Source organism: Sinocyclocheilus anshuiensis, unplaced genomic scaffold (genome assembly GCF_001515605.1).
Source record: "Sinocyclocheilus anshuiensis isolate Anshui unplaced genomic scaffold, SAMN03320099.WGS_v1.1 scaffold261, whole genome shotgun sequence".
Lineage (NCBI taxonomy): Eukaryota > Metazoa > Chordata > Actinopteri > Cypriniformes > Cyprinidae > Sinocyclocheilus > Sinocyclocheilus anshuiensis.
This window is the reverse complement of record NW_015536515.1, coordinates 1,251,615-1,270,366: the sequence shown is the minus strand read 5'-3', so window position 1 is coordinate 1,270,366 and position 18,752 is coordinate 1,251,615. Positions and strand designations below refer to the sequence as shown.

Here is an 18,752-nt window from a genome sequence, read left to right as displayed (position 1 = left end):
TATTTACACAACTATCAATACTTTGTTGTTGACCCTTAGCCTTAATGACAGCATATAGTCTCCTGGGCATGCTGTCAGCAAACCTGAACTTCAATTTTTTCCCAGACTCGGTCTGAATAATTTTTGGTCCCAAATTTGTATCAATTTTACTGGTAGTCCACTGCATGAATAATTTTTGGGTATAATATATCACGGTTTAGTTTATTTTGCTATCCTCACTTTACATAAATGAACTATAGTGTCCTACACACTAGTAAAAAAATATAAAAAATGATATATGGTCTCTGAATAATATTTGGTTTGACTGTATATCCTAAATTATATCTGGTCTCTGAATAATTTTTGGTTTGACTGTATATCCTTCTGTTATTTTCACACTTAATTATGCCCATTAAAATGTATTTTACAAGTTTTTGTTACATTCACTGTTAATTTTTTCTCTCTCTATGGTAGCCTACATCATCTTTAATTTAATAGCATTAGAGCTGCTCCATTGCAGCGGCTTAGTACTGTAATCACGCGATTTGCTGTAAAAATGCAGGGAACCACTCGCTATAAATCTCCTAACTGTGATATTTTCATAAATAGAAGTCACGTTTTTTTCATTTGAAACGTGCTGCGATTTATTTTCCAAAGCCATTTATATAATGCAGAAACACTCATGAAGCAAGCAAAACACGCGCAACGTGCGCACGCATTTGTACTGGTGCAGAATGAGAGGGACAAGTACAGTACAGCCAAGCGCATTTCACACAGGCTGTTAGTTTCACTTTCGCCAGAAATTTGTGTGGAAATCCAGTGATGTCTGTGCCGCTGCGCGCTCAATCCACTCAGCGTGCTTTGCTTACTTTTGTTCGTCACAGAGTGCATTTTCTGCAATAATCCAAAAGCCAATTGTCATTTTGTTGAGGGATGTCATCCCTGCAGCGCTCTATATGAGTTTCCTACAGCAATGCCTAAATAGCTATTTGGCTATTGGTTTACTTTATCCAATTGCCTGTGGTGCCTCAGTGACATCAATGGAAAAGCAAATTCATTTCAGAGTTATTTAATTTTAAAAACGATTACAGATACATTTTTCTTTGAAATAACCTGCATCAGTGCATTAAGTAAATGAACTGCTGAATTTCATGTTGACTTTAAGATATCATGACAGCCCTCTAGGAGTGTGTGAATGTTCACCTTGTCAAGTTCGCTGGAAAGTTTCTTGTTCTCCTCTGACTGCAGCACTCGCTCTCTCTCGTACTTCTGTTTGTAATCGGTCTCAAACTCCTCTCGTTCGCTCTGACTGTGAGAGTGAAATGATTTATTGAACATCAGGGTTACTGCACTCAGTATCCAACACACACTGCCAACATACTAACACAAGCCAAACTCCATAGCTTATTTTATGGAACATATTCTACGCTGTATTTTAATTTCTTCCCCTAAAGTCCACTTACAATGTTAGTCAAGGTTCCTTGCACCACAAACGACTGCAATTTAGTTTTACATGACCACTTTCAAATAATACATGGTGGTGTTTTAAAACAGCTAAAGTAAAGAACAGTACCTCTCTCGGCGGGTCTTCTCCAGCTTGTCTTTGAGCATCATGATTTCTTTCTTTAAGGTGAGCTGCTGTCCCTCTGACTCCCGGAGCTCCTTCTTCAGGTTCTTCAGTTCGCTGGCATGTTGCTGTTCTGTGCGTGACAGCTCTTCCTCATAGAACGTGGTCTTGTTCTCCAGGTCTGCTCGTAATTTACTGAGCTCCTGGTGCTGCTCAGATGACCCAACACTTGGAGAACGGCCCACCTGCTTCTGCTGCTCAACGACACAAAGAAAGTACAGAGGTAATTTCAAGTTATGAAAGTATTAAATGCAATGACTGTTTTGTGAATGGAATGAATGAACGTAAACCTTCTCACGTTATAAAATAACTTAATTAAATAAATGTAAATAATGTATGAACTATAATAAAAATAATGTAGTAAAATTAATGAATAAAAAAAATTATTCATATTAAAGGTAAATAATTTATGAATTTTAATAAAATGAATTAAAATTAATAAAACAAAAAATTTTAATAATATATTCATTTTAATAATGCATTAAACAAATAATTAATAACTAACTAATTCATTAATAACTATTTATTTATATAATTGTATTAAAATAATTTATAAACTATAATAAAATAATGAATTCAAAAATTTAATTCATTAATAAAACACTCATATACATACTCATATTTAAATAAATGCTGAATAATTAAATAGTTAATTAAAATTAATAAAACAATTAATAAAAACACTTACATTTAAATAATTCTATGACAATATATTAATAAGAAATAGAAAATAATGTAAATAATTGAAATTCAAATAATTAATAAACAACAAATTAATTATATAATTAAATTTAAATAATTTATTAATTATAATTTTACACACTTTCATACTGACCTGTGATTATTACGTGTAATTTATTGAACATTTGAGTCTTTTATTATATTGCAGTTTTTGCCATTTAATAAAAGCAAGCCAAAAGACGTCACACTGTACTCCTATGAAAATGTTCCATGCTTGAGGGGTTGCATTGTTCCTAACACCCCCTTAACAGTATTTAGAGAGAAAAGGTGTGTTTGGGTACACAAACCTTCATTCCCTCCAGCTCCTCTTACGACTGCAATTTAGTTTTACATGACCACTTTCAAATAATACATGGTGGTGTTTTAAAACAGCTAAAGTAAAGAACAGTACCTCTCTCGGCGGGTCTTCTCCAGCTTGTCTTTGAGCATCATGATTTCTTTCTTTAAGGTGAGCTGCTGTCCCTCTGACTCCCGGAGCTCCTTCTTCAGGTTCTTCAGTTCGCTGGCATGTTGCTGTTCTGTGCGTGACAGCTCTTCCTCATAGAACGTGGTCTTGTTCTCCAGGTCTGCTCGTAATTTACTGAGCTCCTGGTGCTGCTCAGATGACCCAACACTTGGAGAACGGCCCACCTGCTTCTGCTGCTCAACGACACAAAGAAAGTACAGAGGTAATTTCAAGTTATGAAAGTATTAAATGCAATGACTGTTTTGTGAATGGAATGAATGAACGTAAACCTTCTCACGTTATAAAATAACTTAATTAAATAAATGTAAATAATGTATGAACTATAATAAAAATAATGTAGTAAAATTAATGAATAAAAAAAATTATTCATATTAAAGGTAAATAATTTATGAATTTTAATAAAATGAATTAAAATTAATAAAACAAAAAATTTTAATAATATATTCATTTTAATAATGCATTAAACAAATAATTAATAACTAACTAATTCATTAATAACTATTTATTTATATAATTGTATTAAAATAATTTATAAACTATAATAAAATAATGAATTCAAAAATTTAATTCATTAATAAAACACTCATATACATACTCATATTTAAATAAATGCTGAATAATTAAATAGTTAATTAAAATTAATAAAACAATTAATAAAAACACTTACATTTAAATAATTCTATGACAATATATTAATAAGAAATAGAAAATAATGTAAATAATTGAAATTCAAATAATTAATAAACAACAAATTAATTATATAATTAAATTTAAATAATTTATTAATTATAATTTTACACACTTTCATACTGACCTGTGATTATTACGTGTAATTTATTGAACATTTGAGTCTTTTATTATATTGCAGTTTTTGCCATTTAATAAAAGCAAGCCAAAAGACGTCACACTGTACTCCTATGAAAATGTTCCATGCTTGAGGGGTTGCATTGTTCCTAACACCCCCTTAACAGTATTTAGAGAGAAAAGGTGTGTTTGGGTACACAAACCTTCATTCCCTCCAGCTCCTCTTCCAGCTGTCTGCTGTACTGCTCACTGCGTTCCCTCAGCTTCTTCTCTTTCTGAGTCTCAGCAGACCACTCTTCAGCCTGGGCCTCCATCTACACACACAGCCACAGAGTTTACACATATTTAATGAACAGACTCCTGCGATCAGCCGTTCTCCTCCACACTAACCTCTTTCTTGGCCCGCTCGGCTTTGCGCACTTCTAGTCGTAGTGCCTCCACCTTCTGATTGAGGGAATCCATCTCCTCCTCTTTGTCCCGGAGCTGTCGGGAGAGTCGTTGCTTGTGTGACCGCAGCTCCATCACCTTCTCGCTCACCTCGGCAAACTCCTGCATGGCCATCTTCCTCTGGCTGTCCGCCTCCTTCAGCTCCTTCCCTTGAGTCTTCAACTTCTCTGAGGATTCCTGCAGACCCTGTAGACAAACATATCACAAAGTTAAAACAAAAAAATATATAAAAGCAATTTATCAATTAAATAATTACATTTAAATTATTTATTAATTATACATTATCATAACGCATTACATAAAAAAAAAAACTTAAATTAAATTAAGAATTTATTAACACACTTTCATACCAACATGTGATTATTAGGGCTGTGTATCACCAGCAAAGTCACGATACGATACGTATCACGGTACAGAGGCCACGGTACGATACGTATCACGATACATGACTGCGCTGAATTTCACCTCAGCAGAATTTAGAAAAGCAGCTGTTTATTAAACACTGCTTACTATAGTGCCATTTCTAACTATTGGCAGAGCAGGCAGTTGACCTCTGCATTATGAAGGGCCTCCATAACTGTACCACAGTACAATATAGGTAATGGCATATGTTTCATGTTTACATTGTGCACTCCCCACCAGGTACAATATTCTGATTGTTTGCATCTTGTTTTTAAGCCCATAAATAATAATGTACTTGTTCTAATAAATTTATATTGTAATGTACTCATTCTAATATGTTTAAAAAATAATTTACATTGCTGGTAGGTTATCATTGCACAAATTAACACACTCTCTAAGATTTAAAAAAAAAATTAGAAGAGTTCTAAACTAACGTGCTGTCTTCACTGTATCTAACGCACACAAGGCTGATTTATACTCGACGTGTCCGCAAGTTCGCTTAGGTGCGTGCGGCAAATATGATGTCATCGCGGTGTTGGCGGAAGTTCGCTTTGAGTGTGCGCATAGTAGTAAAAACAAGTATAAAAATTACTAAACAAAGAAATATTAATATTGTAATGTTTCACTGTAAAATTTATGAAAAATATTGATGAAAAATAGTATTATAATAATTATTTACATTACAACTATACAATTACAATACTGATATTTATGGCTTTCATAATTTTTTCACTTTCAAACGTTAAACCATCAAATTGTTATTTTATATAATGGTTTATATATATATATATATATATATATATATATATAATATTTGAACTTTTGTTATTAAGCATTTCTCAATACAAGTATGGGTTGTTTGAAACAAGCAGAGCACGTGTATTTATTTAATTAAATTGCAGCCATTGCGAACCGCACTAAGCCATATCACGATTTTGACTTTTGATTAATTGTCCAGCACTGTCAAACAAATCTCTGCAGCAAGGCACTTTGCTAATGAGAGGCATTGCTTATGTGAAGCTGCAATTAAAGTTGTACCTTCTGCAGGTCATCTCTCTCCTGCTTCATGCTCTTGAGCTGTTTCTCCAGAGATCGCATCTGTTTGGAGGAGTCCTCCAGATCTCTGCGGGCAGAACTGGCCTGTTCTAAGTGCTGCTCCACCTGTCCTGTATCTGAAAGGGGAGAAGAGGAGGAGAGAGACAAAAATATAAGGCAGAAGCACAAACAATAATGTGAGAGAGTAAAAAATATTGTATATTTTTTTTATTTCATTTGAAACAACTGTAAACGTCATGTAAAAAAACAAATCTTGGTCAAAACTAATGTCTGGTTACATGAGACATTTGTGTGATGTATGTTGATATCTAGTGTTTGAGATTACCTGCGATCTGTTTCCTTAGCATTTCTAACTCCTCCTTCAATCCACGGATCTCAGCTTCTCTGGTGGAGGAAGCAGGTCCGTCCCCGCTGGAGTATTGCAGAGCCTGAACCGTTTTTGTAGACTCTGAAGACCAGAAGACATTAAAGCTGTCAGCCAGGCAGAGAGCTAACTTTGTGGGATTGTTTCCACAGAAAATAACCTAAAAGGTCACAAGACATGTAAGACAGACAGACACCTTGTAGTTTGCGACTGAGCTCCAGCTTCTCCTGCTCCAGACGGCGGATCCTCCGTTCGTACGCCTCAGTAGCCAGACTGTCCTCCAGGCCGCGCTGCACGGACACATCCATTTGTGCAGGTGCCGCAGACTCCCGCAGGCAACCGCGGTCAGACAGCGTACTGCAGGAGAACAGAGGGTCAAATGATCACAACAGAGACTCATGAGGCTGGTTTTTGTTTTAACCATCCTGTGTTAAAGGGGTCATATGATGCGATTTCATGTTTTCCTTTGTCTTTGGAGTGTTAAAAGCTGTTCGTGCATACAGAAGATCCGTAAAGTCGCAAAGATTAAAGTCTCAAACCCAAAGAGATATTCTTTATAAAAGTGAACGCTCATCCATGCCTTCCTAAAACGCCTCGTTCAAACACGCCCCCACATATCTATGTCACTGTGTGGGAAGATTTGCATAACACCGCCCACACACACGCAAATATTCAAGTGTGTGCAGCGCATTTCCTGAACCTGGTAAGGGGCGTAAAATTTCCACCACATGTTTGAGGTATTCGGCCAATCACAACGCACTGGATAGCTGGCCAATCAGAGCACACCGCCCTTGTTAGAACGATGAGCTTTGTAAAAATCGATGCGTTTCAGAAAGGCGGGGAAGCGTTCTCCAGCACCACCAGCTGGCCGTTTTAAGAAGAGCGCCTGACAGTTTTTCAGCTGGCTAAAAACGCTTTTGTGGACACACGTTATTGAATATTTATTGTTAGGCATATGGCCTATTAGTGTTTTTAGCATTTATGCAATATACTGGAGCCAAACCTGAGAAAGTAGACCAGAATATTCCACTGCGTTCATGGACACGCAATTTGCGTAGCTGTAATTCATAGGCGGGGATTATGCTAATTGTGAATGAGCGTGCATGAGCGCCCTATTTACGAATGATTGGAATTCATTAACATACACATGTTTAACTATCAAATCTGATGTGTACGAAGTGTTTGTGAATTCGGAGGAGAGTTTTCGGGAAGGTCCGTTTTACGCGCAAACTACTCAGAATTTACTCCTTTATTTACGAATGTTTCATGCATGAGGCCCATTGAATTACACCAAATACACAAAATAATGTTCTTTTTAGCAACGTCATATGACCCCTTTAAACTGACTGGAAAACACCAGGAGGGTTAAATAGAGGGGGAATAGGATTGCAACACCATGCAGGCTGGATTTGAACCTGCATCTGTAGCATGATCATCTCAGTTGAGTTTTACAGTAATATCTTACCAGCTGCTGGTGTAGGTAAATCCTACAAATGGGAGATGGTGTCCTGAGAAGGCGGTGTGGGAAGGAGGTGGCATTGTCTCCTAAAACAGAGCAGGGATCATAGCATTATGTTAAAATCATAGCATTATGTTCAAAGATCTGGGTTGATAAACCAAAGGTTGTGGTTCAAAGGTTCAAACCCAGCAATGAGTGATCTTATTAATGTAAGTCTAAAACAAAAGTGCAATATACTACCGTGTTCTTGAGGCAGTCGTCATCCACATCAAAGTTTGACGTGTCAGATGGGCTGCTGACTTCAGGGATGTAGGGGGCGTCACAGTTGCGGATGTTTTGCCAGTCAATGCCGGAAAAGAAGGGGTGCTGTTTGAAGTCCTCAATGCCGTTCTGACCCAGCCTGTGCTCTCTGCAGCAGACGAGTCTGCGGATCAGGTCTTTGGCATTTTCAGAGACGTCAGTCACATGAGCAGGGAACTGGAACCGCTCCTGCGTGAAACACAATATTAAAGACACAATATTACAAGGTTTTCATGACATTTTTAATATAAATAAAATAAAATATAGCTAATGAACTGAAGAATTGCTTAAATTGTGGTTTGTGTGTTAGGTTTTCATGATACTATGACTTTTAATATAAATAATATAATTAACCATATAACATAAAATATAATAAAATAATACTGCTATGGCTCTGTACCTTGTGGTTCATAATCTTGCCATACGTTTCCACCAGGGACTCTGCATAGAAAGGAGTTTCCCCGTACAGCATCTCATACATGCAGACGCCCAGTGACCACCAGTCACATTCCGGTCCATATTTCCCTTTCCCGTCCTCCATGGCCTGCAGGATCTCAGGAGATATGTAGTCTGGAGTGCCCACAGCGACAGAGGACTGCACCTGTGAGAACAGAAAATGGACATGCTGGAAAGTTTGACTGAAGGAAAGGTTGCATATTGCACACAAAACTGGAACACATCTTCTTAATCTAACAAGATTTAAGCAGATCTTTGAATTTACACTTGCAGCAGTAAGGGCGTATCTATTTTATCAATTCTTTAGAACCAAAGTCGAGTTTACAAGGAACTGGTTGGCACAACACACTTTTTAGGAATAATATATATTATGGCAACCATAAGTTCCATAACTTTTAAATTCCCATACATGTCTTGCCTGGGATTTCTAAATTGCCTAAAATGTCCAGGGTTTGGCTTGGTTTTCCTATTGACTTGTGCTCTACATTCTTCATGCATTATATGTTAATTTGCATTAATTTGCATTGCTTTTTGAACCGCTCTCTGTAAATCCCACCTTTTTGCATGCCATGATTGGCTGATTATGTACAATGCCTGCACGCTATTGGTCAAACTACTTTTCAGGCATTACCGTATGACCTCAAGTATGAAAACAAGACTATATATTCAAGAGGAAATGTACAGTATTTTCTGCTTTGTTCTCTTATTTAAGTCTTAAAGTTTGTACTAAAATGTTGTCATGTTCTGCTATTTTTCATGTATATTCTGTACAATCACTCACAGAGACTTTATGTAAGAAAAAGTCACTTTTTCACAGAAATTTATATGATGTAAATTAATTTTTGCCATTTAGTTAAGAGTCTGGAAAAAAACAGTTTTATATTGTCAAATCAACTGACCAAAAAAAAAAAAAAATCTCTCTCTGCAATTCATTTGGGTGAATCTCATAAACTGTCAAGAACATGTACAGGTCATATTACACAAAAAATAAGGTAGTAATAGAAAATGTGATACTTTGCATAAATAAAATAAATCTTTATGTAAAGGTTTTTTTATTTAATACTTTTTATTTAATTTAATAAAAAATAAAAAATAAAAACTTTAAATTTTAATTTTGTCATGACATGTGAACGGATATATTCCTGACAGGTTTCGTGAGATTTATATATTTACTGTAGTGTTTGTTATTAAGACTGCAGGAGAATTCAGGACCTGGCATGTTGAGATCAGAAACAGAGAGGCGTTCGGTGACTGTCTGAGCAGATCAGATCACATCACATCCTGTCAGTGAACAAGGTTGCAAACAAAGTAATCCCTGGAAATGTTTTTTTTTTTATTGGCACAACACTCATCACTATAAAATGCAAATGAATGACTCAAGCATCACATTGGTTGCAGCCAGCAGAGGTGGGCGTGGCTTAGGGGAACATGACGGTCAGAGTATTCAGATACACAAAGACCTCTCAGAACACAGACCGCACTGAGAGAGAAAAAGAGAGAGGTATCACTAGAGACCACTAATGAACGGGGGATGATTGGAGCTTCCTGGCCCGGGTTCAAGGGGCATGAGCGGGCGGAAACCGTCTGTAATGCAGCCTGTGGCAGATGTGTGCAGCTGGAAGAATTTGTGGAAGTGAGGCAGTAAATTAGCTGCTCTCGCTGGCAGTGACACACACTTGAAAACACACGGACATGTGAAGAGAGTTAGGCACACACGTGCGAACACGCAGAGACCACACTCACGCTGCTCTTGTCAGAAGTCGGGGGGATATCCTGCCGAGCTATCTGTGACGTGCCAGAAAACAGCAGCACATATCAGATGAAATACTCACCCCTGCTTCAAAGACGTGTGAAATGCAACTCTGATCATAAACTGCCTTTCAAACCAAGGGTGTCCTCTGGGTCTCCCATTATTTTATATTAAAACAATGTTCCTGGAGGATAGAGCTGAAGCCCAATTTCATCAACGGATTTTTTTGGACAAGCACAACTCGGAATTTAATGTCCAAGCACTTCCCATCATAACACTAGGTGAAAGTTGTCGGGTGACCTAAAATTCCCTCTGTATCATGCACTGGAAACTATGAGAACAGGCGTTATTTTTAAAGGACCGATTGACACACACAACCATCAAAAAAGTTTGGGGCTGGTAAGATTTAAAAATATGTTTTGCTCACAAAGGCTGCATTTCTTTGATTTAAAAAAAAACAAAAAAACAGTAAAACAGTAATATTGTGAAATGTTTTTACAATTTAAAAGACCTGTTTTCGATTTTAATATATTTTAAAGCGTAATTTATTCCTGTGATGCAAAGCTGAATTTTCAGCATCATTACTCCAGTCTTCAGTGTCACATGATCCTTCAGAAATCATTCTAATATGCCGATTTGCTGAACAAGATTCTTATTATTCTTTTTTTTTTACTTACCACCCCCAAACTTTTGAACGGTTGTGTAATTGAGCCAAATATTCTTTAGACAGGAAGTGAACTAAACTATGGGAAAACATCCAGATCTGAAACTGACCCCAAAAAGTATTTGGAAACTTACATCACACTTAAAAAATGTATGAATGTCATTGCATGAGATAGTCTTTTTCATAAAAAAAAACAACAACAACTCTTCAGTAATGAGCTCTAAGGAACAAATCCAACCAGTTTCTAAGATAAATCACAACATTACAAAACTCTGATTTCAAGTGTCAAAAAGTATATTAAAAATTAGGGATTGAACTGCAATTCCATGAAATACTAGCACTGACGTCTTTCCATAAAAAAACTTGAATTTACACATTTCTGTTGTAAAGCTTTCAAGTCAAGTTGTAAGATTTGTCTGACCCATTCCAGTATAAATAAGGAGACCCAGTTCACACTATCAGCTCTAAACAACAATCCCTAATGACTGTTTTCTGCTTCTGTGAAATATGACCTCCAGCACAATCTGGTGTACTGCATATTTCCTGATATCCGAACAGCTAACATACTAACCGTTCCGTCCTCCGTGAGTTTAAGACAGGAGCCGAAATCTGCGAGCCGAATGTGTCCGTTCATATCCAGCAGAATGTTATCTGGCTTGATGTCTCTGTCAGAGAGAAAACAGAAAGACAGATTAATACAAAAAGATTTATATGTTAACACAATATTGATTTAGAAGTTGTTGTTCAAAGCTGCCAAAGTTACAACCTTAGAGCCACTTCAAGTCCAGTGCGCATTTTATGGCGCTTTTCCACTGCGTGGTACGACTCGGCTCGGTACGGCTCAGTACGGCACGGTTCGGCTCAGCACGGTTTGCGTTTCCACTGCAGTTCAGTACCGCTTTAGAGTGGGCGGGATTATTCACATGTCATTATAGTTGCGCCGCCTCTACTACCACGACTCCTAAAAAAAACTTTTTCATTCCGCGTCGCCCCATCAAGCTCTCGCTGGATCTGCTCCTCTGCTATCAACAGAGGAACGTCTGTACTTCCGCAACAGACAACAAAACTTTTTGGTTGTTAAAAAAAGGTGCGCTCGTTCAAAACAGTTGCGTTCGATCCTTCGCTGGCTGTGCTGATTTAAATCTAGCAGTTCTTTTGTGTTTGTGTCGCAAGTTCAGTGACACAGGTAGTGACGATTCTCTCCGGCCAATCCGTGATCAGCAGAGTTTACACGTCACGTTTTGGTAACGGTACGGTTCACTTGGAACCTCAACCGAGGTGGTACTAAAAAAAGTACCAGGTACCAGGTACTGTACCCAGTGGAAAACCCCCAAAAAATGAGCCGTACCGTGCCGTACCATGCAGTGGAAAAGCGCCATTAGAGAGCTTCTTAATGAGACAATTCACAGTGGACTTCACAGTAGGGACTTGTGTCTGCCCTGTAAATCACCTCTATTCCTGAGAGAGAGCCACATAGGAAACACATAGGCTCTTGTGTCACAGAAAGCCTCCAGCCACTCCGCATAACCCCCAGCTCTCATAAGAGGAAGTCAAAACAAACAGGTCAGAGACCTGAACCTGTCATTTGGAGGGCTGGATTAGTTTTAATAGCGTTTGAGAGGTGTTCGCTGCCCCATCTGTGACCTGCCCATGGGGCGCTAGAAGCACAAACAAACAGGAATCAAAGTGTCACAAGTTCGTGTCTCCATTCCAGCTTATCTAAAGCTGTGTCAGAGAACACGCTCGCGGCGGGAGCGAAATACAGACAGTTCTTATTCTCCTGTGCGCTCTTGCTCATTCGCCCCTAGTAAATCTGATCCAGGAGTTTGACGTGGAGCTGTAATAAAGGCGGAGTGAATGTTTGCGTGTGCCTTGTATAGACATGAATTATGACAGCACTCGTGACGTGAGTTTCCTTCAATATCTCACCCGAACGGCTGCCGAATCCTGTAACAATGTTCAATGGGCAGCCAGCCATGGCAAAATTTGAAATGAAATGTTGCGCTAAGAACTGAATGAAAACTTGATAGTGAGTAGGGATGTAACGATATGAAAATTTCTTATCACGATTATAGTGACCAAAATTATCTCGGTTATCAGTATCATCACGGTATTGTTAAAATGTTCTGGAGATGTTCAAAAAGTAATGACACATAAATCACTTCAAGTTTTATATTTAAAAATCAGCACACAACAAATAAAATGACTTTTTGTTTGCGTAATCACTAAAACAATAACATTACCAATGATGTTCGGATTTTAAATGACAACTTGACTGACAACAGTTTAATAGCATGTTGAAATATCTAATGTAAATGTTCAAATAAAGCTTTGAAAATGTTTAATAAAAAGGTAAACCTCACATTTCAGCCTTTAAATAAAGAAAAGGGTTAAGTCAAAATGATAATTGATTATAAATTATTATATGTATTTTATCTGCTCCATAAATAATTCTAGATAACTTATCTGAATTGTTTAAATGTGTAGAATCCACATAAGCTTGTTTTTCATCAACCGGTCAAAATTTACAGAAGGGCATGCAAATTCGGTTCGTTTTTGGCCAGACAGAAACTGCACACAGGCTGAATGTAAATATAAGTCTCTGTAAATCCACTCACTGACAGCAGGTGGCGCTTATGGAAAAACTGAATTACAGCTGTTTGCCAAAACCTCAGTGGACAAAGCAGAATTGCGATTAAGAACACTTCCTTTAGGTATTACATGGAGCGAAGATGAAAACAAAATGCCATCGAATCGTTTCTGAAGACAGTCAGAACCTTCAGCTTTTCCGCACTGTTTTCACTCAAAACGAAACTACTCTGCGTGCTGTGCGCACGTGAGACTGTTAACTTAAAACTGTGCTTTATGCTGGACAGTATTCATTTATCGTGAGTTGTTCAAATCGCGGTAATCTAATACGGTTTTAATGATAATTAAAATATGAAACGGTAATACTAACCGTGGGGAATTTTATCATGATTTATCGTCAAACCGGTAATCGTTACATCCATAATAGTGAGCTGGAAAAAAAGGATTTTGTAGAATTTTTATATTCCTGAAGTTTAAGAAATAAGTCTGTTCACAACTGAATACAAACTGCTATAGAAATAGCAACCAAGCAATCAACAAAACTTCCTGTCACTTGTGGCAACGAGTTAATAAAAAAAAAAAAACATGATATTTACATGAAAGTAAGCACATTGTGTCTGGATGAGACACAGTGCTTTAATTTCAGTAAACCTTTCACAAAAAGCATAATTATTCCGTTTAATTTTTCCAACCTCTTTTAGACATTTAGAATTAAACAGTACGTTTTCTCTACAGCGTTTTTAGACTATTAATATTACAATATTATAATAATATGCAAATGACCAACAATATCATTCAAAAGTTTGGAGTAACTAAAGAAATTAGCACTTTTATTCAACAAAGATGCACTAAATAGATACAAAAAAAAAGACAGTGAAGACATTTATAATGTTACAAAAGATTTCTATTTCAAATATATGCTGTTCTGTTGATCACATTATTCATCAAAGAATACTGAAAAAATGGATTCTACAAAAAATTTAAGCAGCACAACTGTTTTCAACATTGATAATGATAAGAAATGTTTCTTGAGCAGCAAATCAGCATATTAGAATGATTTCTGAAGGATCATATGATACTGAAGACTGGATTAATGAAGCTGGAAATTCAGATTTACATCACAAGAATAAATTACATTCAAAATACATTCAAATAAAAAACATTTACATTTAATTGTAATAATATTTTACAATACTACTGTTTTTACCAGGGATGTAACGATTCACTCAACTCACGATTCGATTCACGATTTTGATTTCATGATTCAATTTTCTCACGATTTTTTTTTACAAAAAATATGAACAAACTAAGGCTTTGTCTGTGCTCTTTCCATTTAAAATTAGAGGATTTTAATCATGATCCAAACAAAGATGCAAAAGCATGAGTAGTTTTTAATCTAAATTAGACAGTATAATTTCGAAATTTGAAGCAAAAACAGAATGGTCTGACTTCAGTTTTGTGAAACTATAAATAAAACATATCTGAACGAGACAGCAGACGAGCTGAATGAGATGCAGATTCACTCTCTGACAGCAGGTGGCGCTTATGAACAGCAATGATAGTGTTTCCTGGGTACCCGCTGTAAACAAAGCAGAGCTGTGCTTATGAACACTACTTTAATATGCATTGTTCAGAGGCAAGATGAAAAGAAAATACCACGTAAACTTTTCTAAAGACAGTCAGTTCCCCTCAGAAATACATTCATATAAAATCCTACTCCAATTGTATCGCGCGATTTGTTTAGCATCTCAACCGATTTGAATCAGCACATATTTGAATCGATTTTCAACCGGCTCACGGTTAATCGTTACACCCCTAATTTTTACTGTATTTTTGATCAAATAAATGCAGCCTTGGTGAGCATAAGAGACTTTCAAAAGCTCTAAAAACAAAAACAAAAAAACGTACAGACCCCAAACTTTTAAATGGGAGTGTATAAAAAAATTAATAAAAAAAAAATTTAAAAGCAGCATGAAACATTTAGAAGAAAAAGTCACATGTAGGGCGTAAGTAAACAATGGCACTTTACATTTTTCAGCGAATTATTGCTTTAATGTGCTATTGGGTATGACATCACAGCCATGACAATCTCTGAATGCCTCATTTCTGCAGTTTAGTTCCAATAAATGTTCAGGGTGAACTGGGGTTGTAAACTATAGAGTATTTCATATAAAAAAAGCAACATTTTCCATGAAATGTCCCCTTCAAAACACTCCTGCTGCGACTCCATTTGAGAGCTGAGGAATGAAAACAAAGAGTACTTTCGTGGTCTACTACAATTTATCGTCATAACTGGGGACTCTTCCAAAAAAAATCAGCACGGGAAGCCATGGAGACTTCCTCACAGGGAACTTCTCTGGGCACATTAAAGAGTCTGTGCAAGCTGTACGAAACGGATCGCTGATTTTATCATTAATACGGCAGCGGAAACATAACATTTGTCCCAGATGAGGACCTGTGTGGATTTGGCCCATGTGTGGGTACAGGCACGGCGCTGGTTTGGACCGCCGCATTAGAGGCCGTGTTTATTTGTTCCACCCCACTCCGGCTGCTTTCCCTCCATGTTTACACAGAGGCAGAGCTACTGTGAAGGGAGGCCGCCTCAGGAGAACAGACAGAACCGTTCACATGCAACTGACTAACGTGACTCATCTGGCGCTCGAGTTCAGGGTCTCCTGGAGTCTGTTCTGGGATCAGTGGAAAATGGTGATGACACTTGAAAAATACAGTTTCACTTCTAACAATCAAAATTACAACAAATGAAAAACATATGCTCATCTACAAATCAACTTTTGTATAGTAAAACTATTCTCAAAAGAAAAACTGACTGCAAAGGCTTTAGTTTCTTTTTCAGAAAAACATGAAAAATAGAGAGGACAATTTAATACATTTCTGAATTGTACTTCATATTGACGTGACATGTGGCCAAGTATGGTGACCCATACTTGGAATCAGTGCTCTGCATTTTAACCCATCCAAAGTGCACACACACAGCAGTGAACACACACACACCGTGAACACACACCCGGAGCAGTGGGCAGCCATTTTTGCTGCGGCGCCCGGGGAGCAGTTGGGGGTTGGGGGCCTTGCTCAAGGGAAATAAAAACCTAAAAAAATATAAAAAATAATATAAAATTTTTATATAAAAAGAAAAACAAACAAAAATTAGAAATGCTGTCTTGGTAGCTAACTGAAACAAATAAGTTCAAGTTGCAGTACTAAAATTACTAAAACTAAAACTGAAACTATATAATAAATTGCATTGTCTGAATTGTACTTCATTCTAAAGATCTATCTTTAGGTTTAAGAGTCTGATTGTGTTGTTATTGTTAACTGAAACTATCAAAAATGCTGGTGATATAAAAACTTAAATCAAAGCTGAAGTAAAATATAAATGAGAAAACAAACGTGAAATTAAAAAAATTCAATGAAAAATGTAAGTTGTCTTGGCTTTTAAGTTAAAGTAAAGTTTAAGTACTAAAATTACTGAAACAACTAAATTAAAGCTTTCTAGAAAGATTTTTTTTAAACGCTAATAAAAATTACAAAACAACATTAAATAACTAAAACTTTAACATTAAAGAGAAAACTGAAAATACAAAAATAATATATAAATAAAATCTAATTAAAAATATGAACATTAAATATTAAAATATTAATACTATAATAGTTCATAAATAATACTAAAATAACACCGATCTGATAACTAATTTACAGAAGTGATTTTAATTGTTTCCTCTTTTAACACAATAATATCAATGATATCAAAAATACCCAGTGAGACAGATCTAACAACATGACATAATCGTCTGTGCATCCCAGGTCGACTTCCCTCCTGACAGCAGGTGAACTAAATCCCAGTCCTGACAACACCGGAGCTAAAATCATCCCCTCGGCCAGTGAAAGAGCTGAAAGAAAACCTCATCTTCCTCTTACATGAAGGATGCTGCACACAGGACCTGACAGAAACACAACGCTGGGAAGCAGAACATTAAAATGTGATTAGTGCTGGTTTCCTGCCCAGTCGACACACGATACCACAGCTGCGTGAGTGACTACAAATGCACCTTACAAACCTCCATTACAACAACAAAAAAGTCAATAAACCACCATACACAATTTAGGCATGCACAATATACCAGTAGTCACACCTTTTTAGCCAGTACTAAACAAATATTAGCTAATTCAGAGATAATATGAATACAAGTTAAATAGTAATATTTATTTTTTCTGACTCCGGCTTCAAAAGTACTAAACAGTTAACTTTTAGCTAATCTTTTCTATTGAACATGCTGTTTTGATCCTTGATTTCACTTAAAACTTTCTGTTTCAAATCTACTACATTTTTAAAAAAATAATATAATATAATATAATATAATATAATATAATATAATATGATCATTGTATAAGCTATTGGTATCAGGCCATTTTTTTTTGGTCAACACAGTGGTCAATAAAGACTCTGAGGACATTATTAGGAAGAGCTGGAAGCAAACAATAGAGAATGAGAGAAATTAATCCCTATAGACCGTATTCAGCTCATCTCCCACTATAGAAACGACCATCATTAAAGAGCTAAAGTTTCCATCCAAACTAAATCAACCATCAAAGGAGTGGTGTTAAAAAAAAACTCCCATTTTCAGTCACGATACACTTTCCAAAGCAGCTTGAACACATCTAATATAACAAATTCATATTGTTTATTGCAATTAAATATGTGAGATCAGTACAGAGAAGAGTTATAAATGACCTTAGTGTGTGAATGATCATGCAACGGTTTATTCCCTCAGGGTCTCTTTAACACACACACACAGAGACAGGAGGGGCAGCAGCTGGTCAGTAGATGGGCAGGTGGTGGAAGACTGTGTGTGTGTGTGTGTGTGATAGAGACAGTAAAGGATCAGTGAGCACTGAGGAACAGAGCTGGGGTGTTAAAAATAACTTCTCTTTCTCTCTCAGTAAGCCCAAAACTGCTCTGACCCACAGAACATTCCAACACACTTATTAGACGCTCTCTGAAGGACATGATTCTGACTGGTCCAGTATGGCATTCTGGAGCCAAATATTTATTTAATGACTGTATAATTTATGGACAATCATGTTTTATTTAGGGATTCAGAAAACAGTCATGTAAACATATGCACAGTCAGACAGTAATTACTGCAAAATTAATTGCTACACATCAGGGTCCTGATCATCCTATCAGGGCTTATTTTGCCATAATCACTAAAGTATTAAAGGAGTCATATGATGCTTTTTTAAAGATCATTATTTTGTGTATTTGGTGTAACAGAATATGTTGACATGCTTTAATGTTCAAAAAACACATTTTTCAAATACTGTACATTATTTTAGGTCCTCTATGCCCCGCCTCTCTCAAACGCTTCGTTTTCTACAAAGTCCCTCCTTCCGACAAGTGCAGTCTGCTCTGATTGGCCAGCTGACCCAGTGCATTGTGATTGGCCGAACACCGCAAGCACTCGTCGGAAATGTAACGCCCCTTACCATAATCGCGAGCTTTATCTTTCAAAATAAATGTAAAGACAGTAAATAATGTCATTAGTTTTACCATCAGTTCACGCCCGAAAGGGGAACAGACACAGTAATGATGCAGTACACAAGCCGTGGTTAAGACAGCTGACTCTACT

General features: G+C 36.7%; 1 protein-coding gene across 4 annotated transcripts in view; it reads right to left on the bottom strand.

The window, feature by feature from the left end:
• The window catches only part of cdc42bpaa (CDC42 binding protein kinase alpha (DMPK-like) a), a 77,504-nt gene that overhangs the window by 24,721 nt on the left and 34,031 nt on the right, over nt 1-18,752 (bottom strand). For all 4 annotated transcript variants that reach the window (XM_016491940.1, XM_016491966.1, XM_016491948.1 and 1 more), the window contains exons 6-16: nt 11,087-11,180; nt 8,046-8,246; nt 7,586-7,834; nt 7,352-7,431; nt 6,083-6,243; nt 5,848-5,970; nt 5,505-5,638; nt 4,008-4,250; nt 3,821-3,931; nt 2,739-2,986; nt 1,183-1,288 (exon numbers count right to left, since the gene is read on the bottom strand). In XM_016491940.1, the coding sequence (XP_016347426.1) occupies nt 1,183-1,288; nt 2,739-2,986; nt 3,821-3,931; nt 4,008-4,250; nt 5,505-5,638; nt 5,848-5,970; nt 6,083-6,243; nt 7,352-7,431; nt 7,586-7,834; nt 8,046-8,246; nt 11,087-11,180 (1,750 nt within the window). The remainder of the gene's footprint in view (nt 1-1,182; nt 1,289-2,738; nt 2,987-3,820; nt 3,932-4,007; nt 4,251-5,504; nt 5,639-5,847; nt 5,971-6,082; nt 6,244-7,351; nt 7,432-7,585; nt 7,835-8,045; nt 8,247-11,086; nt 11,181-18,752) is intronic.